Genomic DNA, 24,069 nt, shown 5'->3' with positions numbered 1-24,069 from the left:
GGGGAATTCAAGGGAGACCAGAGTAGATGATGCCTCTTGGCCACCAAGACCTGAGCTCAATTTCTTCCATTCGCTTTTGAATTCCCTCGAGACGCATTCAAGTCTGTTGAGCGTCACATCGGGACAGCAATTCCCACCCCGGTTCGACGGCCACCGAGTTCCCGCCTGGGCAAGAGCGGCAAGCGGCACCCGAGCCCCGCCGGCCGGCTTTTCCGGACTCTCCCTGACACACACACACACCCGGAAGTGGGCGGGGCGCTTCCGCCTTCCGCCTGCCCAGCTGGTTCCGGCCACGCCCCCCTCCCGGGGGAAAGTCTCGCGAGAGTTCCGCGCGGCCCAGCCCGCTCCGCTGCTCCACCGCCGCTGCTGCCCCGACGGCGCCGCCGCCGCCGCCATGGCGTCCGACTCGGATACCGAGGAGCTCTTCTACGACGCCTCCGAGGACGTCGCCCAGCACGGCGGGAGCCCCTTGGCGTGAGTCCGCCCGGAGGGGGTGGGGGGGTGGGTGGGGGGGCTGAGCCTGGAAGTCTCGAGGAATTGGGGGAGGGAGGCTCTCCCGGCTCTCTCCCCCCACAGGCTCCTATTAGCTTTCCTGGCCCCGAATCTCCTCGCCTCTCACCCATCCCCCCCCCGGTCCCCTTTCTGCCCCTTTCCTATTGGTTCTCTCCTGGATCTCCCAAGGCAGCCCCTCCCCCCCCGTGAGACCCCTCCCCGGGCAAAGGGTGGGGGCAGGTCGGGGCCTCCTCCAACATTGGCACCCCCCATCTGACCCCCCCGCATCTTTGGCATCCCCCATATCACCCCCATCTTTGCCACCACCACCCCATCTTTGGCATCCCCTCATCTGACCCCCCCCATATCTTTGGCACCACCCGCATCTTTGGTACCCCCCCATATCACCCCTCATGTATTCCCCCCCCCCCGCATCTTTAACATCCCCCATATCACCCCTCATGTGTCGTCCCCCCCCCCCCCGCATCTTTGCCACCACCACCCCATCTTTGGCATCCCCTCATCTGACCCCCCATATCTTTGGCACCACCCGCATCTTTGGTACCCCCCCATATCACCCCTCATGTATTCCCCCCCCCGCATCTTTAACATCCCCCATATCACCCCTCATGTGTCGTCCTCCCCCCGCATCTTTGCCACCACCACCCTGTCTTTGGCATCCCCCATATCACCCCTCATGTCCCGTCCCCCTGCATCTTTGGCACCTCCTGCATCTTTGGTACCCCCCCCATATCACACACCCCCTCTTTGGCAGGCCCACCTGACCCTCCACATCTGTAGCACCCCCATCTGACCCCCGCCCCACCTCTGCCAAGGGGGTCTCAACCTGTGGCTGCCCTTGGCCGTCTCTTCTTGGCCTCTCTCAAAACCGGGGGGGGGGGAATGCTCACACTGATATTCTGCCCCCTCCCCCTGTTTCTCCTTCGGGGTCCAACTTGGCAGCAGCCTCCCCAAAGCTCCCTCCGCGAAAGGAGCCGGCACTCCGAGACTTTCGGCTTTCTCCAAGGACTGTTTTATTGAGTACATCATATCTGCACGGATGGAAATAAAACCAGCCCTAAATATTTCCATATAGTTAAAAGAAAAGATAACTCCCTCTCTTGTGGTCACAGGTCATATTGTCCAATTAGGTGTTCTGGCATCTCCTCGGCAATCCCCCTCCGTCTCTGGCCAGCACCTGTTGAGATGATCTTGGTTCCCACAGGATGGTCTGCTGTTGTCTCGTCTGACATTCCAGACTGCCCCCCCTCCCACACTGGGTGGCAACCTGAGACATGGAAAGATGGCTGCGGCAGGCCTGATTCGTTGCTTCTTGTCCTGCCCTCAGGTGCTTTGGAGAATAGCTTGACTCCCTCTTCTTTGTGTCAACCCCTGAGATATTGGAAGACTGCTATCATGTCTCCCCTAGTCCTTCTTTTCATAAGACTAGAAATACTCAGTTCCTGCAACCGTTCCTCATATGTTTTAACCTCCAGTCCCCTAATCCTCTTTGTTGCTCTTCTCTGCACTCTTTCTAGAGTCTCCACATCTTTTTTACATTGTGGCGACCAAAACTGAATGCAATATTCCAAGTGTGGCCTTACCAAGGCATTATAAAGTGGTATTAACACTTCACGTCACCTGACTTGGATGAGTGAATTAGTCTTTCTCTGCTGCTGGAAGAGTCGTGGAGGGAGTAGCTATGGGTAGCTCAGAGATGGACCCTTCTCTATCACCAGACTGTCAAAGGAAAGTCCCATGTGGGTAGCTCAGAGACGGGCCCTTGTCCAAAGGAAAGTCCCATGGTGCTGAATAGGTGCTGAATAAGCCTCTTCCATACACAATTGTTGCTTTCAGCCTCAACAATTCCAGGGTGCAGGAGATGAGGGATGATTCATATTTGCTTTCATGAACCACATTTGAAGTCAGCGGTTTTCTCTCTCTCAAAGAGCTCTTCAACCAAATTAGAGCAGCAGCTAAATGCACCTTTCTTTAAAAACTGCAAGCAATTTTGCTCTGGCTGGTTCTTTCGCGAGACTTCCCTTATCTTAGACTTCGGAACCTGTAACCTAATGCGTTGCTGATTGCCTTCCTTCTAGAAGTCGCCCCACTCATTTCTGGCCACGTCTCTCTCTCTCTTTCTCTCTCATCCAAACCAACAGCACAAAGAGAAAAAGGAAGGACACGAGAAAGCATTTCCACCTTTCTGCGATCTTGTGAAGGAGGTTCTACATTGGTGCAAAAAACAAACAAAAGACTTGGGTTTTTTTTTTCTTGAAAGCACTGTTTTACAAAATGTCGGAGTGTGTTTATGGTGTATAGCTTGTAACTTCAGTTTAACCCTCTCTTTCAAACTCTTCGGCTTCTTTTGTTAAAGCTGAATTTGTGTACGGTAACGTATTCAGAAACTTTATGGGTCACTTGTGAAGAGAGTTCAGTGTTTAATTGGAATAGGTGGGATACATTTTGGATGAACGAATGCATGGCCCTTGCGTGACACATGCTTCCCTGGCTTTACAATTCTGAATGATAGTGTGTTTCCTCGAAAATAAGACCCTGTCTCATATTTTTTTGAACCTCGAAATAAGCACTTGGCTTTATTTTCGGGGAGGTCTTATTTTCGGGGGGGGGGGGCTTATAAGCGCATGTGCTCAAAAGCCCAATTGGGCTTCTTATCAGGGGAGGTCTTATTTTCAGGAAAACAGGGTAAAATCACGGATGATATCATGAGCTTGAGGGGCAAGGCTCTTTGTGGCCGTCACTTTATAAAGCATCTTAAGCTCCCATAGAAATAGGGTTCATTTATGCAATGAATGCTCCAACACTGGAGGTTTTTAAGAAGATGTTGGATAACCCTTTGTCTGAAGTGGTGTAGGGTTTCCTGCCTAAACAGGGTTGGACTAGATGACCTCCAAGGTCCCTTCCCACTCTGTTATTCTATTCTATATATGGAGTCCAATTGGGGCTCCATCTTCAGCTGAGATATGCTCTCATACTTTGTCCAGAGGAAGGAATCTCAGGCTGGGTGTATATTTCTTAGGGGAGCTACCTCTGCAGTTGTAACTCAGAAAAGCAGCTCTCAGGATGTCTTTTTCACAGTTGGCCGGTCTCTGAAGAACAAATTCTCTGGACCATAAAAAAACAGATGCGGTTAAGGAGGCAGATTCAGCTTTTGAATGTTCCCACATTCAGAAATGGGCAGAGAGAGAGAAGCCATGTTGGATGAGGTTTTACTATTCTTATGATTCCTTTGCAAGATAGTTTTTGGTTGAAGAGAGCTTTGTAAAACAGTGGGCAGGCTGGACTGCTGTATTGTTTTGCTAAAGAAGCTCCTCGTCGGACAAGCCTTTATAGTGTAATGGTGACAGCCTTGAGCAAGGAATTGAGGGCCTCTGGTTTAAGTCTACTCCGATGCATGGATGCAAAAGGTAACTTTTGAGTCTGTCTCTGGCTCAACCTTCCTCACAACAAGGTTGTGTCTTTTCCAATTGCACGTTCTGCATCCCTCCTTGTTGTCTTTGGAAGGAGTCCCTTGGCTAATTTCTGCAGTTTTAGCCAGCTGAAGAATAAATCTGACGAAGGGGATTTTCCCTTGTGTGATGACAAGGAAGTCAGCTCACTTGTCTGCCTTGCTCTGCAGCAATGCTCCCCCTCGTTTCTCAGAGAAACTCCCCTCTCTTGGCTGTGCTCTCTGCCGGAAAAAAAAGGAGGAAGATGTAGCCCTTCCCTCTCCTTGCGCACAATTAAACCCCCAGGGTGGTTTATGGCTGCTTTTATGACCTACCGCTGTTTTTGCCAAAGAGGCTGAGAGAAATCTAATCTCTGAAATAGCTTTTTGCCTTCATCCATCCATGCCAAAGATGAGATCCGTGATTCACAGAACACCGCATTATTCCACATCGCCTCTTGCCAGAGGCTGGGATGGCATTAGGCCTGGTCACTCTTGGGTCCGGCAGTATTGGGCGGTCAGAAGTCAGTCCTGGTCTCGCGTCCTCTTTAATGCAGTGCAGAGGAAGGTAGAAATTTTACTTTCGGAGGCCACACCGTTCTATCCCCAACAGGGGAAGGAAGCTGTTATCACCTAGGCTCACTTAGTCATTACAAGACACGTTTAGTCCCAAACAAATCTGTTTTATTGTAACAGCTGAGAATTACTTCATTCCCAGCTTTGTCCAAATTAATTGCAAAACAAGTCCTTCAGAAGAAGTCCTTCAGGCTTAGCACAAACCTTTATCTTCTTTGGCACCTTGCCAAAGGCCTTTCTTGGCAAAGCCCCATGAAGTTCAGAAACGAGACACCGACTGGAAACAGATTTAGCAATGTTGTTTTCCTACAGAGAGCCCAAGTGCCTTTGCTAATCTTTTAAGCCTTATGGGAGGGGCCAATCATCTCCTGGCCTTACTCCCGAGTCGTCCCTTTTGCTTTAGGTGCTCTTGCCTTCTGGCAGCTCTGCGCATGCGCACACTGAGAACAGGCTCCTCCTGTTCCTCTGCCTCTCTGCTGTCTGACTCTGGGGGCTCCGGAGTCCGCACATCACTCCCAGATGGCCCTGGCCCCATCTCTGCCTCCGATGCAGAGCCCTCATCCCGGCCTTCCCTGGACTCCAGGACTGGTCCATGTTCCTCCCCAGCCTCCTCACTGTCCGACTCCGCTGCTAGCTCCGCAGGCTGCTGGTGGACCACAACAGAAGCAATGGGGCCGGCTCTGTCTGTGAGCCTGGGAGGTGACAGCCAACTGGGATGGACACAGCAGGGGACTTGGGGAAGCCAGGGGCTTCTGTTCACACAATCAGTGTTTGAGACCAAAGAGGGAAGCAAATAAAATGGCATTCAAAACTGGCCCAGTGGGAAATTGCCATTTCAGCTGGTTGAAGTGGAGAAACCCTTACCGAAAAAAATCCACTGACTAACGAGGGACGTTTGGGCTTGTGGTCACCACAGAGGGCATGTCATGGACCGGACACTGCATTAATCTTCCAGAGGGGCTGAGCAAGCAGGAGCCCGTTTCCCTTGAGCTGAAGAACGAATTCTTCTTTAAGAAGAATTCTTAAATGGCTGGTGGGCGTTCCCTCCTCCTGGTCTTATCTGGTCCGTGTCTTTGTTTTTCTCCACCAGGTCGCCAACGAAAGTCACGGGGACGTCAGCACTGAAGGTGTGTCTCTTTGTGTCAATATTTGTGCCATGCAGGACCAAGCCTGTCCTTTCCCTTCGAAGGCCTCAGGAACTGCAGCACCTAGCTAGGCAGGGCAACGCCTGGGCTTCCCTCTCTTAAAGCATATATAATTCATGCCCTCTAGCCTGCTGACTGGGGATGTGGGGGGGATGGAGAGAGAAAAGAGCTGGGCGAGGGTGTTGTCTCTCCCTTCGATGTTGCCAGCTTTAAGACCAGTGGACTTCAACTCCCAGAAATCCCCAGCCATCATGCTGGCTGGGGAATTCTGGGAGTTGAAGTCCACCTGACGCAAAGCGGCCAAGATTAAGAAAGACGTTTATAGTGCCGCCGTTCTTATCTGCCCTTGGATCCCAGACACGACGCTGCTCTTAACTTTGTGAGAAAATGCTGGCCAGTGCCAAGGTATTTTAGTTGCCACTGGATATCAGCATTATCAAGGTCAGTTTTCTCCAACTCGTCCTTCCATCTGGCCGGAGGCAACAGTTCCCACTCGCCTGTGGAAGCCCAACCGCTGGACTCTTCCACCTTCATATGGCGAGGCTGATTACCTGCGATCCTGTTTTCCAGGAGCCGGACGGAGGTTCTCTGGTGGAAGAGCATGAAGGAGGGAAAGACATGGACATCAAGCAAGATGACCCCAAAAAGGTTTGTTCTACACGACTTAAAACTGGCAGTGAAAGGATGACAAATGTGCTGTTGGGTGGCTTTTCTCGTAAGCAACTTATGGGAAAGCTCTGTCTCGCTTTCACCACCTCTTAATCCTCAAGATTGAAGTGCTTTAGTTTTACGGTATCTTTTTTTTCCAGGATAGGATGTGCTAGAGAGAGAAAAGATTAAAAAGGGGGGTTGTGTTTAGGGAGACTAAATCTGTGTCTTATTTTGAGGCCTGCGAAATGGGTACGGAGATCAAAATCATTACGCTGCTGATGTTATGCAATGCACAGTTGTTAACGCTCAAGATTTCTTCGGATTTTAACGTCTCCAGAGTGCGTCGTTTGCAGCCTGTGCTTTTTGTGCCTGTATTATTCCCCTATAAATATTGACAGGTAAACCTGAGGCCCCTCATTCAAAACGGAATCGGCAGAATAAAACACAAGCATAACAGCAGCAAAGAATTAGAGCAAGGGTGCGTTGCGCTCCTGCATTTTCAGGGTGGTCCCCATCCAAGTCCCAAACAGCTCTGATTCTGCTTACCTGTGACAAGATCAAAGCTAGCAGGGACTGCAGCCTGCGGTGGCTATGCTTACTGTGCCTCTTGGGTTATTTGTTTTTTAAAAAGACAATTTGCTCTATTTAGAGCAGGGGTCAGCAACCTGCGGCTCCGGAGCCGCATGTGGCTCTTTGGACCCTCTGCTGTGGCTCCCTGTCAGGTGATCTCACCACTGGCTGGCCCCACCCCTCGCCCTCCCCTCCCAGTCACTCCTCACCTGGCCTGAGAAGGTAAGGGCGACAGTGGGGGATGGAGAAGCAGCCAGGGCAGAGACAGAGAGATACAGAGAGAGGGGGAGAGAGAGAGAGAGATACAGAGAGAGAAGGAGAGAGGGAGGGAGGGGAGAGAGAGATATGTGAAAAGGATTTTTTGGTTTTCTGTGGGAAACGGGTCCAAATGGCTCTTTGAGTATTTAAGGTTGCAGACCCCTGATTTAGAGAAAAGTTCCTGTATTTCCCCCAATACTGGATCTTCGTGATAATCGGTTTCTTTCAAGGTTAAATCCAATGCTAGGACTCTCCAAACTTGGCAGCTTTTAAGACTTGTGGACTTCAACTCCCAGAATTCCCTAGCCAGCTAGCTGAGGAATTCTGGGAGTTGAAGTCCACAAGTCTTAAAGTTGGCAAGTTTGGAGTCCTTTGCTATAAGCCAACGCAAGTAGCCCTCAGCTTACAGCCATTTTAGAGCCTGCTCATTATCATCCTAAATCATGATGATAAAATGGACTGCCCATGTGACAGGTTGGATTATACATTCTTTTTTTTCCCCCCAGTGGTTATTAAGCTACCATATTTTTCAGAGTATAAGACACACCTTTTTCCCTCCTAAAAGGGGATGAAAATTTAAGTGCATCTTATACACCGAATGTAGCCCTGCCCACCCACCGGCCCCCACCCTTTGGCCTCTGCCTCCCAGCAGTTACCTCCTTGCAAGCAAACAGCAAGAAAAAAACAGCTCCTTTCAGCTTCAGCACAGCCTAATTAGCACACGTTGATTGGATGGGCCTCCCGACTCTCAGCTGATTTGCTCTCAGCTGTTTTGCGCAGAGCTCTGCTACTTGCTGCAAGGAGGTAAATTGCTGGAGCAGGTTTTTTTTTTCCCTTGCTGCTAATCAAGCTATGCTGAAAACAAAAATGAAAGTAAAGCAGGCTGTTTGCTGCAAGGAGGCAAAATTGCTCAGAGGCAGAGGGAGATTTCTTTTTCCTGTTTTCCTCACCAACAAAAGATAGGTGCGTCTTATACTCCGAAAAATACGGTAACTCTGGTCTAATTGCAGCTACGCCTTTATTTGCTCTTTAGATCATTGACAACATCATAGAAGAAAGCCAGAAAGCCCACCGGCTTGAGGATGACCCCTTGGCCCCTCCCGAAAAGGAACTGACCAACCCCTCGTCTCAATCAAACACTTGGATCTCGGGAGCAGATCTCCACCACCACATTCCCGAACTCTTCATCGCGGAAGCCACTCCGCAAGGGCCCCACGAAGCCCCTGAGGGCCTGGCCAACGGGGTGGCATCCCAGGAGGAGGCCTCACCGCCTTCCAGCAAGGAGGGAGCAGATCACCTCAGAGGGGAAGACGCGGTCACCTCCGCAGGAAGCCCTAGCAAGAGCCGAGAGCGGAAAGCAGATGGAGGAGACCCGACGGAGGAGGAGGAAGGCTGCCAGACCGCCGACCTGAAGCAGCCAGATGGCTCCGACCAGGCACCGTCCTCGGATCCCCCACTCCCCCAAGGCTCCTCGGCCGCCGATGAGCCGCCTCCGGCCAAACCCCCCCCGACAGCTGACCATGGAGCCAGATATCGTGGCCAGCACCAAGAAGTCTGGCCCTGCCCGGCCCCCACCTCCCGTGGCACTCCCGCCCCCCAGGCCACCACCCCCTGCCCGTCCGGCCCCCCCACCGAGGAAGAAAAAGAGCGACTCGGAAATCGAGACCGGCAAGATTCCCGGCCTGGAAGGCAAGTCTTTATTTTCTTAGCCAAATCCTCCCTGAGGGGTCCCTGTCGCTCCGGCCCCCCTTTCAACTCCCATGTTTCTTCCGTAGTTCCTCGGGAGCCTTTTTCCCTGGGTGGCCTCCTCTCGCCCAACACCTCCCTGGATTCCATGGCCAAAGACTCTCAGCCTTCCCTGGACTTGGCGAGCGCCACCAGCGGCGACAAAGTGGTGACCGCTCAGGTGAGCAAATGGGGAGTGGAGGTTGGCCAGAGCACACTGGTTGGGATTGAGGAAAACGGATGTGCTGCAGCCTCAGAGAGTGGGCTTAGGAGAGGTCGCCAAACACCCAGGGGAGGGGGGGGGCTCTTAAAAAACATTAGATGTTCTTTGCATGTACAAAGCCGGCATTCCAGAGAGAAAAACTGGCCACAGTCTAGCTGAAGCTGCTGTTTGGAAAAGGCTGCATTTGATTGGCAGGGAGGTGAGAAGGCCAGCATGCTTGGTCTCTCTCCCCCCTCCTCCCCCCCAGGGTCCTAATCTAGAGTCATGTCTTGCAGTCCTGTACATGCTCTCTCTCAGGTCAGAGGTCAGGTGGTTGAGACTCTAGAACGGGTCAGCAACCTGCGGCTCTGGAGCCGCATGTGGCTCTTTCACCCTCTGCTGTGGCTCCCTGTCACTCAAAATATGCGTCACAACCGCCAATGTGCGACACCTGCCGGTGCACGATTTATTGAGCTTTTCAACCCTCCAGTAGGCCAACCATGGATAAATCCAAGAAAAGAAAAGTTTCAGAAGAAAACAGAACGTTTAATTCGATTACATATGCTTGTTTTGTGGTCGCTCAAGAAATAGTCAGGCACGGAAAGGGTTTTGTGGCTCCCGGTGTTTTCTTTTCTGTGGGAAACGGGTCCAAATGGCTCTTTCAGTGTTGAAGGTTGCAGACCCCTGCTCTAGAAAGACTGCAGAGAAGAGCAACCAGGATGATGAGGGGACTGGAGGATAAATCGTACGACAAACGGTTGCAGGAACTGGACATGGCTAGTCTAGTGAAGAGAAGGACCGGGGGAGACAGGAGAGCATCTTCCAATATTTGAGGGGCTGCCAGAGAGAGGAGGAAGGGGGTCAAGCTGTTTTCCAAAGCACCCGAAGGCCAGAGAAGGAATAATGGATGGAAGCTGACCAAGGAGAGATTCAACCTGGAAATAAGGAGGAATTTTCTGACTGTGAGAGCAATCAACCCATGGAACAGAAGTTGCCTTCAGAAGTTGTGGGAGCTTCATCACTGGAGGCTTTCAAGAAGAGACTGGGCTGCCATTTGTCAGAAATGGTGTGGGGTCTCCTGCTTGGGTGGAGGGTTGGACTAGATGACCTACAAGGTCCCTTCCAACTCTAATTAATAATCTGTAATCTGGTCAGGGTGCTCACTCCCCAGCAAGGGTTGCAAAAATAGGTAGCCATCATATCCCAAGCATCAAAAGGGAAGCCCCTTTTCTAGTTTTCTAGTCTGGGATCTGCCCCCAACCTGTTTGCAGCACCGCAGGACGGGTGGGCTGGGGGTCTTCCGCCTCTTTCTGATTTGCATTTCACACGCCTCCTGTCGTTGCAGGAGAACGGGAAATCGGCAGACGGTCAGGTGGTGTTAAGTGAAGTGATCGGACCCCAGAGACCCAGATCGAACTCGGGCCGAGAACTCACAGACGAGGTAGGCCTTTGCGGAGTGGAGGTGGCTGGTGCTGAACTTCAGGCAAAGCTCTTTCCAGCCGTGCTTCCTGCAGAGCTGTGTCCCATTGGGAGGTTTGTCATCCGAGCAGCTGGGAGCCCCTCTAGGCAAACGAGAGCGGCTCTTTGTGGTTGCAGAAGAAGGGGCCCTTCCCCTGCAAAGTGGCCCCTCCGGTTTGCACCTTCGATGCATCTTGAGCCGACTCCGTCTCTGGCCCTCGACTGCCAGCCTGGAAGGATCCAAAAAGATGAAGCTCACCGCTGTCTCTCCCGCCCTTCCCTGTAGGAGATCCTGGCCAGCGTCATGATCAAGAACCTGGACACGGGCGAGGAGATACCCCTGAGCTTGGCGGAGGAGAAGCTGCCCACGGGCATCAATCCCCTGACGTTGCATATCATGCGGCGGACGAAGGAATACGTCAGGTACGGAGCCCAGCGCGGGGCTCTCACGCCACTTCTGAGACCTGCCCATTTCTCTTGCTTGCGCCACTCAGCAGCTGCCCCCCAAGCGTAAATGAGGCTGCAAGGAGGCGCCTGAGCCCCAGAGGTGCTCTTCGGAGCTCCCGGTACCGTTTACCGCAGCAGTGTCTCTCCTGCAGCCCCTGGTGCCATCTGTGCCTCCAAAGGCTGAGCCTGGCACACTACAGGGCAGTCGTCCTCTTTGATGCCCTGGAGATTTGGGTCCTCGGTCACTAACACTGAACTTCCTCCCTGGTTGCCTTGCACAGTAACGACGGGGCCCAGTCGGATGATGAAGACAAAATGCAGCTGCAGCAGAGCGACACCGACGGGGGCCGCTTGAAACAGAAAACGTGAGGCTCTTAGGGTGAAGTGTGTGTGTGTGAGGGGGAGGGGTGTCTGCTCTTTCCTTTTTATTTATAGTGGGGTTTGGGGGGAAATCAGGACTGATCGAAATGGCTTCAGCCTGCAAGCCAGGATATCTGTTTTCAGGGATGTTTTGCTCCTCCCGTTTCGTCTTTCTCAAGGGATTTTTTTTTTTAATTTGATTTATATGCCGCCCTTCTCCGGAGACTCAGGGCGCTAAGCAATAGCCTTCATCCTTTTGTATATTTATACAAAGTCAGCTTATTGCCCCCACAATCTGGGTCCTCAATTTACCTACCTTAGAAAGGATGGAAGGCTGAGTCAACCTTGAGCCTTGGCGAGATTCGAACCTGCAGTAATTGCAGGCAGCTGGTCTTAATAACCAGCTTAATAACAGGGTGCCTTAAACCCCTGTACTACCAAGGGATTTTTGGAAGGTCCCCCAACTTTCTCAAGGATGCAAGGAGTCCTGTCTGACCTACCACTAGAGCTCTCCCCAAACCCTGCCTCCCCCTCCCTGCACACACCACATTTTCCAAAACAGCCGAACAGGCCAGGGTTTCAAAGCAATCACGGACTCGTCCCATGGCGCAGAGAAGCCGGACGTCAAGGTTTTCAGTCCGAATCCCTCCAAATTTAGCTTTGCCCCATGAGCCCGTCCATAAAACGTTCTGAGCAGGGAATGCTGCACGGGTGTCTCTGAAATTAGTATACCTGTCAAGAGATGTTTGCTGACGAAAACGGGTTGGCGAAAGAGTTTTTCTTTGTCTTTCGAAGGACGCAGCTGAAAAAATTCTTGGGCAAATCGGTCAAGAGGGCTCGGCATCTGGCTGAAGAGTACGGAGAACGGGCCGTCAACAAAGTGAAGAGCGTCCGAGACGAAGGTGGGTGAGGCAGGCACTCAGAGGGAGGGGGCTTCTGAATCCTAAAAGGGGGGGGCGTGGCTGAATTGATGAGCTCCGCTGCCTTTGCTCGCTGTGATGCGGACCCCACCACTTCCAGTGGCTGCACAGATGGGACCATCTTACCCAAAGTCTGTAGGAATGACTGAAATGTTGCCAGAAGAGCCCACTGCTAGTTTTGCAAGCCAACCTCCCCCTGGGTTCCACCCTTGGCATTCCTGGGTCAAGACAGGGGAAAACCCTCCTTGGCACAGAACAGCTTCCATGCCCATCTCCATGCCATTTTTTTTTTTTGCATCCAAAAGTGCTGTCTTAAAGGCAGACTTATGGGGTGGAGATTTTTTTCGGTGGAAGGGTTTGGGGTTCCATTCTTGTCGGCCTTCTGGCAACCTCTGGAGCGTGTCATTGCGAGAAGCCCAGAAGGAACGGCCTCCGAACCTCACCTGCCCTCTCTTCTCAGTCTTCCACACAGATCAAGACGACCCGTCTTCCAGTGATGACGAGGGGATGCCCTACACGCGCCCGGTGAAATTCAAAGCCGCCCACGGCTTCAAGGGGCCGTACGACTTCGAGCAAGTGAAAGTGGTGCAGGATCTCAGCGGGGAGCACATGGTGAGCTGCGGCCCCCGTGGTCCGGCCGGAGGGGCTTTGCGTGTGTGTGCCATCCTTTGAGCGCAGGGCTCATTAAACCAAGTCTGCCGTTTCGGACAGGGGGCCGTCTGGACCATGAAGTTTTCGCACTGCGGCCGGCTGCTGGCCTCTGCGGGCCAGGACAACCTCGTGCGGATCTGGGTGCTGAAGACGGCGTTTGATTATTTCAACAACATGAGGATGAAGTACAACTCGGAAGGTGACGCCACCTTCTGCTTGGGCAGCCGGGCAGCCGACCTCACCTGGAGCAGGGAGCGGGGGTGGTCCTTCAGAGAAGCCCCTTTCAGCTGGTGTCCTGTCTTGCCTTCCAGGCCGCGTCTCCCCCTCCCCGTCTCAAGAGAGTTTGAACTCGGCCAAGTCGGATAACGATACGGGGGTGAGTCGGGCGGCTGTGCCTACAAAGTTGCGGGGGGGGGGGGGGGGGGCCTCCCTGGAGTTTTCTATCCTTCAGTGTTTCTCCTTCACCCTTGAAAAGAGCTCTTTGCAGCCCCCACAGTAGCCAGCTTGGCTAGGCTGGCTGGGGAATTCTGGGAGTTGAAGTCCACGCCTCTTTAAAAGTGGCCAAGGCTGAGAAAACACAGGGTTGCAGAGAGGAATGGCTTCAAAAGGCATCACCGCTTTTCCTCGTCTAGTTGTTAAAGGGCTCAAATCAGTTTTCCTTGGTGGGAACGACCAGGAATTGGAGGTGGGGGGGGGGCTGCTCCCCCTGCCTGCATCCAGGAAGCGGAGGTGGGATGTCACCCCGGTTGGGAGGGCTGCCTGTCATCCTTTTAAATCTGCTTTCCAGGTGTGCAGCGGGACCGACGAGGACCCCGATGACAAGAGCACACCGTTTCGGCAGCGGCCCTTCTGCAAATACAAAGGGCACACAGCCGATCTCCTGGATTTGTCTTGGTCCAAAGTAAGGGATCCCATTTCCTCTGGCTGTTTACGTTTTATATTGCTATATGGATATTGTTTCCTGATTGCTTGTTTGTACCCTATGACTGCCATTAAGTGTTGTACCTTATGATTCTTGATGAATGAATCTTTTCTTTTATGTACACTGAGAGCTTATGCACCAAGACAAATTCTCTGTGTGTCCAATCACACTTGGCCAATTAAAAAAATAAAATTCTGTTTACCGTATTTTTTGGAGTATAAGACGCACCTTTTTCCCCCCCTAAAAGGGGGTGAAAATTTAGCTGCGTCTTATACACCAAATGTAGCCCCGCCCACCCTTTGGCCTCTGCTTCGCAGCAGTTACCTCCTTGCGAGCAAACAGCAAGAAAAAACAGCTCCTTTCAGCTTCAGCACAGCCTAATTAGCACAAGTTGATTGGATCAGCCTCCCGACTCTCAGCTGATTTGCTCTCAGCTGTTTTGCACAGGGCTCTGCTGCTTGCTGCAAGGAGGAAAATTGCTGGAGCAAATTTTTTTTTCCCTTGGTGCTAATCAAGCTATGCTGAAAACGAAAATGCTGTTTGCTGCAATGAGGCAAAATTGCTCAGAGGCAGAGGGAGATTTCTTTTTCTTCTTTTCCTCACCAAAAAAGGTAGGTGCGTCTTATACTCCGAAAAATACGGTACATTTTAAAGCAGTTGTGATCTCTCGTGTGCTGGGAAATGGCACTTAGGTATTGCCTGCTCCTTCCTGAAGATAACCAGCAAAGAGCTTGGACAGCCATAAAATCCTAACCAGGCACCCTCCCTTTTCGCCAAACAAGGGGGGAGGAGAGATCAAAAATGTTCTGTGGTTTACCTCCAACCAACCCTGATTAATTTGGAGATTCCAAAACCGGATTTGAATATTCCCTTCCTCAGTTATCTGTCACCCGTTATTCATGCAGATGAAATCTTATTTCGCTCCTGCATTTCTTTGGCCGGAGCCGTAAAAGTCCTCCACTCCTCCTTTGAGGGAGAAGTTTGATAAACGCATAAATAAAGTTTGGGGCACCCCAGAAATCGAACCCCCCGTTTGCTTCCTGTTCCGCAGAATTACTTCCTGCTCTCCTCGTCCATGGATAAGACCGTGCGGCTCTGGCACATATCCCGGCGGGAGTGCCTCTGCTGCTTCCAGCACATCGACTTTGTCACTGCCATCGCCTTCCATCCCAGGGTCAGTGGCGGCGGCCCCTGTCTTTAATTTTGGGCTCCCTACTTTGTGCGGAAAGCGGGTTTGCGCGCCCTGAGAGGGAGGGAGGGAGATCCAGCATATCCAATCACGGCAGAGGAAGGACACTTCGGGCATCGCCTTTGAGCAGACAGGCCCGGGATTGTCCTCTGGCAGCTGCCAGGTGAGGCTGCCCCGATGCCTCTCCCTGGGTCGATATCCCGGTTTCTGAGTTGAAAGGGCTCGTCTTGGCCCCTTTTTTAGGATGACAGATACTTCTTAAGCGGCTCGCTGGACGGCAAGCTTCGGCTCTGGAACATCCCTGACAAAAAAGTGGCCCTTTGGAACGAGGTGGACGGACAGACCAAGCTGATCACCGCTGCAAACTTTTGCCAAAATGGCAAATACGCCGTGATTGGCACTTACGACGGCCGGTGTATTTTCTACGACACGGAGGTGAGCCCCTGGGACCCCAACTTTCAGCCTCCGGGAGCCGCTGCTGACCCCGTGGCTTTCCCCTTGGGGTCTCCGCAGGGCCCACCTCTGTGTCTGCCGTGGCCCCTTTTCTGTATCTCGGGGCGCCCGTGAAACCTCCCTTCTTTTCCTGTGTTTCTCTTTAGCATCTCAAGTATCATACTCAGATCCACGTGCGGTCGACCAGAGGACGGAATCGAGTGGGGAGGAAGATCACGGGGATCGAGCCCCTGCCGGGTGAAAACAAGGTAGCGACAGGGTAGGGCAGTGATGGCTAACCTTTTTGCCATCGCGTGCCAGGCCAGGGGAGGGGGGGTCGCACACATGTGTGCCCACACCCATAATTCTATGCGCCCCGCACATGCGCTCACAAACACCCCCACCCCACCCCATTCCTGGCACGTGATGGCCCAGTAGGTCCGTTTTTCTCTCTCTCACCTGGCTCCAGAGCCTTTCTAGGAGTCTGGGGAGGGCGAAAACAGCCTGTTCCACCCCCTCTCTGGAGGCCCTCCGGAGGCCAGAAACGGCCTGTTTGCCAACTTCCAGTGGGACCGGAAGGCCCGTTTTTTGCTGTCCCAAGCCTCCAGAGCCTCTTTAGGAGTCTGGGGAGGGTGAAAACGGCCTCTCCCGCCCCTCCCCGGCAGCCCTGTGGAGGCTGAAAACGGCCCGTTTGCCAATTTCGCGTGCCCACTGACCTCTTGGGGATTGGGGGGCTTCACATGCAGTTGCCCAGGCCCATATGCCCACATTTCAGCTCATATGCCCACCGCCACCAGCGGGAGTCACCAAAGCCCATGACTTCCCAAAGGAATTTGGGCCATAAATCTGAGGACACACATTCCAGCATTGAAAACACAGGTCAATCTGAAGGCATCATCTCACTTGTTGAATTAGCTAAGAAAGACTCCTGGTTCATTTCCCCCCCCCCCCCCCAAAGAGTATATTGAGATCAAAGCAGTTACAGATTAGAGCAGGCAGAATCTGTTGGCTTGGCACGAAAACGATGCAATTGACTTCCCCACTTTTCCCCTGGCCACCCCACCCTCCATGCTATCGGCCAGTGCCCAATTAAAAGCCCTCCGGTTGTTTCGAAAAGGGACCCTGCCTTCGCGCCTTTCCCATCTCCGCCCGCGTGCCTTTTGCGGACCTCGTGCTTGACGGGTGCTCCTCGCAGTCAGGGCCAAGCCCAGCGCCCCCTGGATCCCCCTCATTCCAATCTCTTCCCGCTCCCACCGTCGCCGATGTCAAGCTGGCAAAAGTTGCAGTGCGAAGCAAGCAGCAGAATGGACAGCTAATCCCGGGGGAGGCACAGGAGAGCATCTGCCACTCAGGGTCAAAAGAGGCCAGCCCTTGAACGAAAGCACCTCCTTGCCTCACTAGATCCTGGTAACCTCTAACGATTCGCGCATCAGGCTCTACGACCTGCGGGACCTGTCCCTTTCCATGAAGTACAAGGGCTACGTCAACAGCAGCAGCCAGATCAAAGCCAGCTTCAGGTGAGGGAGAGGGACCAGGAAGAAAAGGAGGCTCAGAGCTCCCGGCTGAAGGGCAGGACAGACATGTCCTAAATTCGGAGCTCGGGACCTGCTCACCTTGACAGGGCTTCCCCTGAGGGGGGGGCGGTTCGGATAGGTGAACCTGATCTGGAAGCGAAAGGGGGCTCCTCTCTCCCTCTCCAGCCACGACTTCACCTACATCGTCAGCGGCTCGGAAGACAAGTACGTCTACATCTGGAGCACCTACCACGACTTGAGCAAATTCTCCTCCGTCAGGAGAGATCGCAATGACTTCTGGGAGGGGGTCAAAGGTAAAGCAGAGGTGCCCACCCCTCAGGCCCCTGAAATCGCTCTGAAGAGAGTGGGTTTTAGGTGTCCTGGGTGTTGGTCTAGGGCAGCGGGAGGCAGCTGGCCGATGAGTGTCCAGGAGCCTCAAGAAACAGGTTTCAACTATCGGCTTGTAAAATCCAGAGGTGGAACCAGCTGGTGGGGGGAGAGGGGGCATATTTGGGAAAAGAGGCTCTGCAGTGTTATTCCGTATGTTTGTGAATTTTCTGGAGAAGCTAAATAGTCACTTAAAACGCCTCTTGAGTTGCCCTCAAGGTCAAAAGCTTTCCCAGAGGATATAATACAGAATAAAATCCCCGTACAGAAGAATAACACAGCCGAAACCTCTTACCTTGGATCTGGTCTGCGCACGGCACAATTGGGCAGGAAGAACCCTCTCTCTCTCTTCTCCTGCTTTCCCTCAGAGAATACGCCTCACGAGCTTCCTTCTCTTTCTAGCGCACAACGCTGTGGTCACCTCCGCCATTTTCGCCCCGAACCCTGGCCTGATGGTCTCCTCCGAAACAGCTGAGAAGCCCCCAGGAGAAACCAAAAGCGAAGATTCAGAGGCTGCAGACCCCATTCCTTCTGGTAGGTGTCCAGGGTGGCCTTCTCTGGCCTGGGGTCTCCTCCAGCTTCCCCCAACTTCCCAGTCCCTGAAGAGGCTCCCACAAACACAATCTGGGCCCACAAGGGCCACTGAGCCCCAGTTTTTTTAGCCCCTGCAGCTTCTGATCTCCTCTCCTAGCTGCTGGGGCAGGAGATGTTAAACAAGGCAGGGGAGAGGACCAGGTCCTGTGGCACCCCAAAAAGAACCCCCCAGCCTGAACCCAAACCCCCCTTCAACACCGACTGGAACTGACCCCAAAGGAAGGAGGAGAACCAGCACAGCTCAGGGCCTCCCCGGTGGGCTCAGTCTATCGGGGCAACCTGGTCTACCCAACTATGGGACAGAGCATACTGCTTCCGCTTTCGCTTTTCAGCCCCAATCCAGGAGCCTCTGCAGGCAGCCGCTTCCGCGACAAACTATTTTTGTGTTGAATTTATATTTTACTGACAAATAAATAAAGGGAGTAGCCAGGGTTCGAATCCCAGAAAGGGTACGGCTAGCTGACGAGAGTTAAATAGCTTTAAATAGATCTATACTAGTCTCCCTTTATTTCTTTGTCGGTAAAATATAAATTCAACACAAAAATCTCAAAATACTTCTCCAAAATCCAGGGAGAAAAATAGAAAACCTGGCCACACGTAGACACACACACCCCGAATTTTTAGACAATCCCCTCCATTCTCTGGGTTTGCAGTGTCTGTGGAAGGGGGGGATTCCTCTCCTAAATCCTTTTCCTCGTCTCTGATCCCGAGCAGAATTAAGGGATTTCGGGTAGAGCAGTGTTTCTCAACCTTGGCCGCTGAATGATGTGTGGACTTCGACTCCCAGAATTCAGCAATTCCCAGAAGCTCTGCTGGCTGGGGAATTCTGGGAGTTGAAGTCCACACATCATCCAGCCGCCAAGGTTGAGAAACACTGGGGTAGAGGCTTCCGAATGAGGGTCTTTTGCAAGCGCCCCCCTCCCTTCCTCTTTTCTAAAACCGCGGCTTCTGTCTTTTCAGGAGCCTTGAAGGCAGACCACACCGAGGTGCTTCTCTCGGCCGATTTCACTGGAGCCATCAAAGTCTTTATCAACAAAAAGAAAAACCTCTCTTGAAAAGTCGCCAGTAACTCCGTAGCCTGGCGATCATGGTACCCGGGTGTGAATCTTGTGCTTGGTGACGCGGCGTATAATCTGGCGCTGGAGGTTGTCTTATCGTTAAATTCCTTCGTTTAAGGCTGCTGCACTTCGAGCTCCCAAAAAAGCAGCGTCTCTCTCTCTCTCTCCCCTCCCCCCCGTAACGCCCCTTCCCCACTGCTTTTTAGATTAGAAAGGGAAGAGCGGCCAGCAGCCTTGCTCAAAACGAGAAAAATGAGCCTTTGCGATTTCCAAATAATTCTGCTGCTTCGTAATGCCCCGGATGCAGAATAATCCTGCACAAAAAGTACAGTGAGATATCCACGCGCAGAGATGTTCCTTTCGGGGGTCACCCAGGAACGGTTTTGCACAGGTGAAAATATAGTTGATTCAGTGGCGCCCGATTCTTTGCAATTGCACAAAGTCGATGCCCCCTCTGCCCCCAGAATCCTGCCCCCTGCAAAAGCGGATCTATTTTTTAATTTCCCGTAACCGAGCTGCATTTCTGGCCAGACCTTTTAAGTTCCGTGAGATTGATCCTCCTTTCAAATCATAACCCCGCAGATGGATTAGCGGCAACCTCGTTTCGGTGTTTTATAACGTGGACTTCTGTGATCTTCTCACTGTTGTGCACTCGATTCTGTTCTGTTCCCTTTTTTGCACACTGGAGCACAATATTTCTACGAAGAGAGTTTCTCATTCCTTAATCCCAGGCACAGGGATACTACGCTCACTTTAAAGCAACTTAAGCTGCATTAGGAACAATTCTTATATTTTACAAACGATGTAAAATAAAACTGTTTACATATTTTTAAAAATATTGTAGTTTTAAGTTTTTTGTTTTGTTTTGTTTTGTTATCCTTGTTTAGAGTTAAAAACTGAATTTAAAAGGCTTTGTAAATATTTGTAAAACAGTAACCAATGACGCAACCCTTTCGCAGGGGTGAAACCCGCAAGAAAGGTTGTTGAGGGTGGCAGCTGCTTAAGAAAACAAAGGATGTGTTATTAAAAATGGGTCACACTGAGAAATGTTGGTGTTTGTATTTTATTTTTTTTTAATCTCACACACACAACAGAGCGATACGAAGGTTGTTGCTTGGCCCCAAGTTGGTCCATTTTGTCCCGCGTTTTCCATCCCCCCCCCAACTTTGGAGGGGCCAGTTTTTCCAGAAGCATTAAGTGGTCCAGTGTCAGTAGAAGGGATGCCCTGCTTGGTCCTGAATTTTTTGTGCCCCTCACTGCTTTCTGCCAAACTACTACTACTACTCCTCCTCCTCCTCCTCCTCCTCTTTCTCTTCTTTTCTTCTTCATTATTATTATTATATTATTATTATCTTTATTCATTAAACATGAAACTCAGTCAACTGAACATTCAAAAATGCACCACAAATACCATGGACTGGTGCTAATGGTTGATAGGGGTTGCTGCCAGCGTCCTAGGGATCAACCAAGGACCTTCTTAAGATGTACGATGTTCCAAGTAGCGCAGTCTTTTGCAGTTCCGCTGGTGTTATTGCAGGAAGCTTTATTATTACTACTATTATTACTATTATTTCTTGTCAGTGCACAACATGTACAATGAGATTGGTTGAGCTCCCTCGGTGCACCCCCCCCCCAACACAATGCAACTCAGTGAAGGCAGAAAATCCCCAACCCAATAAATCCTATTAACAAATAGGATTTATTGGCCTATTGCACCAGTGTGAAGACGTTACCAGTTGCCCTGCAATCCATCTTACTATGTAGTGAAGATGTTATTTCTCACTCGGGAGCCTGACAGCCCAGGGATAAAAAAACTTCTCCAGCCTGTCTGTGCGGCTGGCTCGGCTTCTATACCTCCTTCCCGATGGGTAGGGGGGTCAAGCAGCGATGACCAGGGCGAGAGTCGTCCCAACAGGAGCCCCTCCGGCCTCTGGGCAGAAAGACCTCGTTTTGGGGGGGCGGGGGTGTCGAGCCCCCTGCCCCTTGACAGCCTCTTTCGGGCGGGGGAGGGGGGTCTTTCGGGCTCTTCCCCGAAAGCTGCGCTCCCACTTGGAGACCCTCTTCGCGCGGCCCGCTTTGGAGGGCTGGGGGCGTCGGGGGGGAGGCGGAGCGTCTAACTGCGAGGCGGGGGTCTCCCGAACCCCGCAAGGCGGCTGAGCGCGGGACCCCCGGCGGAGAGAGAGAGAGAGAGAGAGAGAGCGGAGCCTCCCCTGGCCGGGCGCCCCTTCCCCTCTCCCTCCCCGCGGGACCCCCGCCCTGCCGCGGGGACTGCAACGCCCATCGTCCCCGCCCCGCTGGAGCCCAGCCGCCAAGCGGGGCGGAGTAGGGCGAGCTGCGAGCGGAGCTCCGGCCGGGCGAGGCGGCAGGCAGGCAGGCAGGGGGCGCTCGGAGCCCTCCGGCCGCAGCAGCCGCGCCGCTTCCCGGCCCCGCCGCGCCCCGCCCGGCTCTCCGCCGCCGCCTTTGTCCCGCGGGCTGGCCGGCCATGGCCGCGGCGGAGGTGCGCAAGTTCACCAAGCGGCTGAGCAAGCCCGGCACGGCGGCCGAGCTGCGGCACAGCGTCTCCGAGGCGGTGCGGAGCTCCCCGGCGCAGGTGAGGCAGGAGAGGCGGCGCTCTGGACGTGCCCAGGGGCGCCCTCGACGGAGGGAGGGAGGGAGGGGGCTGCCCGCCTCTCGTGACCACCCCCCGACCCAGGAAGGCGCCGCAGCCGGGGAGGAGGGAGGGGCAGCCACGGATGCTCCCTTCGTCCCCTCCCCAGCTCTCCCGCCCCCGGGTTGGAAGCCCCCCGGCCCTCCCCGCCACGGGGCTCCCTCCTTCCCCCAAGCGCCTCCGCCCACCCAGCCCCACCTCCGCATCCGGGCTGTTGGATCCCTGCCTGGCATCGATCGGAAGGGCTGAGCATCCAAGAGGGGTCTGGAAACTGGTCCCCCTCCCCACAGACAGACAGACAGACAGACAGACACGCACTTTTCCTGGAAGCGGTTGGCAATGTGGAGCAAGCCCAGCCCTCCCGCTGGCTGGACCCAGCATCCTGGCCTCCCAGTTGATGGGGGAGTGGTCCAGCGGGGCATCCCTTTCATGCACCTGCTAATCCCCCCCTCCCTTTCGCTCCTACCTGCAGCCTCCCCACCCCTGACCTTCCTCTCCAGTAGGGGGGAAAAGGCATTTGGGAAGCCGGCCAAAGAAATGCTCAGGTGATGCTGCTGGTCCTTCCAAGGATGCCCAGTTTCCTCCATGCTTCCCCCCCCCCTTCTGCCTCCCCCCCCCCTTGCCCTGGGCTTGGCCACCAGCTCAACCCCGGAAGGACATCCGCTCCTCACTGACACGTGGCAGGTTTGGGGAGGGGAGGCAGCCCCCAACCCGCAAATATACAGTTAAGCCAACTGTCTGGAAGGGCCCTTAAGAGCAGAGACGACAAAGCTGCAGGGCTGCCAGGGGAGGCCCAGTCACGAGGCTCCCTTTAGGCTGAGCTCCTGCGAAAGCGAAGCCTCCTGCAGTTCTGCCAGGCAGGAAATGAAAAACGTAGCCCGCAGCTGCCCCGGGGGTTGGTTTTTGGCAATGCTGGCATCGCCACGGCCGTCTTCTGAAGCACTTGGGAAGGGCGGCAGGTTCTTTTTTTTCCAAAATATCCAGAGCGGAATTCAGAGCAGGAACAGCAGGGAAATATTTTCTAATAGGGATGCCAGGAGGTGGGTGGGGAAGTCTTGGCGCTTTCTAGCCGTGGTGATGGTGGTTGTTTTCCTTTGCCAGAAGAACCAGGGAAGAGACGCTTCTGCTCTTAGTCTGGGTGGCTGCAAGGATTGGGCGCTCCCCCAGTTTTTTCTGCTCTGAAAGAGCCAGCTTTTCCGATCGTGCAAATTCAGGGCCAGAGAGCCTACTAGGGACCATGTGCAGAGAGCGTTTAGCACAGGGGTCGGCAACCTTAAACACTCAAAGAGCCACAAAGGTCCTAACCGGAAGCCCCCCCGTTCAATTCTGGAGCTGACCGGAAGTGCAGTTCTCCCACCACAGAGTCTCCTCCTAGTGCGGCGTCCTTTTTCCTCTACCTATCCTAACCGAAAGTCCTATCAATTGTGGAGCCGACCAGAGACAGGGAGCCGCAGCAGAGGGATGAAAGAGCCACATGCGGCTCCAGAGCCGCGGGTTGCTGACCCCCCCGGTTTAGCATCTTCGTCTGGCAGAGTCAGGCCCTGGCTCAGCTCCGAGGAGCCAAGAGGCAGATGGTAACATGCCCCTGGGGTGCCCAGCAGATGCTATGAAAGAAACTCCTCTTGAAGGATGCTTGTATAAATTTGGGCTTCATTTAATGGGATTTGAGCAAAGCTAAACTTAGGTTTCACCCCAGTTTCTTGTCTTGATGGGGCAGCCGCTTGCTCCACCTGACTTGGGGGTCAGATGGCGCTCCTTTGGCCTTGCGCTCAGTCACTCTCCCCCTCCCCTTCCGATAAAATCATTTAAAAACAGCAGATGGCTCGCCAAGAACGTAGCCAAGCAAGCAAGCTAGCTACCTGCTTGAGAGTTGCAATCGATAAATCTGTCTTTTGGGCAACTTTTCCAAAGAGAATCAAGTATTTTTAGATGAACTGTCTAGCACGGTCCTAAGAGAGAGGATGGGTTTCAAACGTTGTTTATTTAAACAAACTGAAAGCAACTCAGATGAAGAGAGGGATCTTGCTTGCTTGCACCAATGCGGCATAAAATGCTTCTTTTTTTTAAAAAAAAGGGGGGGTCTTTTTAGAATGGATGCCAGTCAGTTGAAATCAAATCAAAGCACAACCTTAAAACTTTGTGTTTCAAACCTTGCAGAACTCCCCAGGCCAGAATGATATGGGAGGTCCTTAGGCTCTTTTCTCCGCCTTAAATGATGGGCTTTGGAGTCCTTTGGAAATAACCAGCAGCTGGAGGGAAGCATTGCTTTGTTTGGGAGAGGAATCAGGGAGGCAGATCCTATGTGGGGTGCAGTTTGTCTTGCTTTCCCATAACCTCTTGTGAAACAGATGTGGTAGGGTTTGAAAACAGATGTTGGCACCGTATTAGCCACAGTTAACATTAGGATGAGCTTACACACACAA

The 24,069-nt window shown here is 53.0% G+C and overlaps 1 protein-coding gene across 1 annotated transcript; it reads left to right on the top strand.

Annotated features, from left to right (window-relative positions):
* Positions 1-360: 360 nt before the first annotated feature.
* WDR44 (WD repeat domain 44) lies at positions 361-20,046 on the top strand. The gene is given in 21 exon segments (XM_070951892.1): positions 361-474; positions 5,607-5,643; positions 6,232-6,309; positions 8,174-8,641; positions 8,643-8,829; positions 8,916-9,046; positions 10,413-10,508; positions 10,812-10,948; positions 11,254-11,337; positions 12,128-12,234; positions 12,713-12,864; positions 12,964-13,102; positions 13,215-13,279; positions 13,691-13,804; positions 14,877-14,999; positions 15,258-15,449; positions 15,614-15,715; positions 16,848-16,963; positions 17,147-17,274; positions 17,750-17,881; positions 18,902-20,046. Coding segments are annotated over 21 exon segments (2,763 nt in total). The 5' UTR covers positions 361-394; the 3' UTR covers positions 18,997-20,046.
* Positions 20,047-24,069: the final 4,023 nt, after the last annotated feature.

This window comes from Pituophis catenifer, unplaced genomic scaffold, assembly GCF_029215685.1.
Source record: "Pituophis catenifer annectens isolate HBS135680 unplaced genomic scaffold, rPitCat1.0.hap2 SCAF_11, whole genome shotgun sequence".
Classification (NCBI taxonomy): Eukaryota; Metazoa; Chordata; class Lepidosauria; order Squamata; family Colubridae; genus Pituophis; species Pituophis catenifer.
This window is presented reverse-complemented; position numbering and strand designations above follow the sequence as displayed.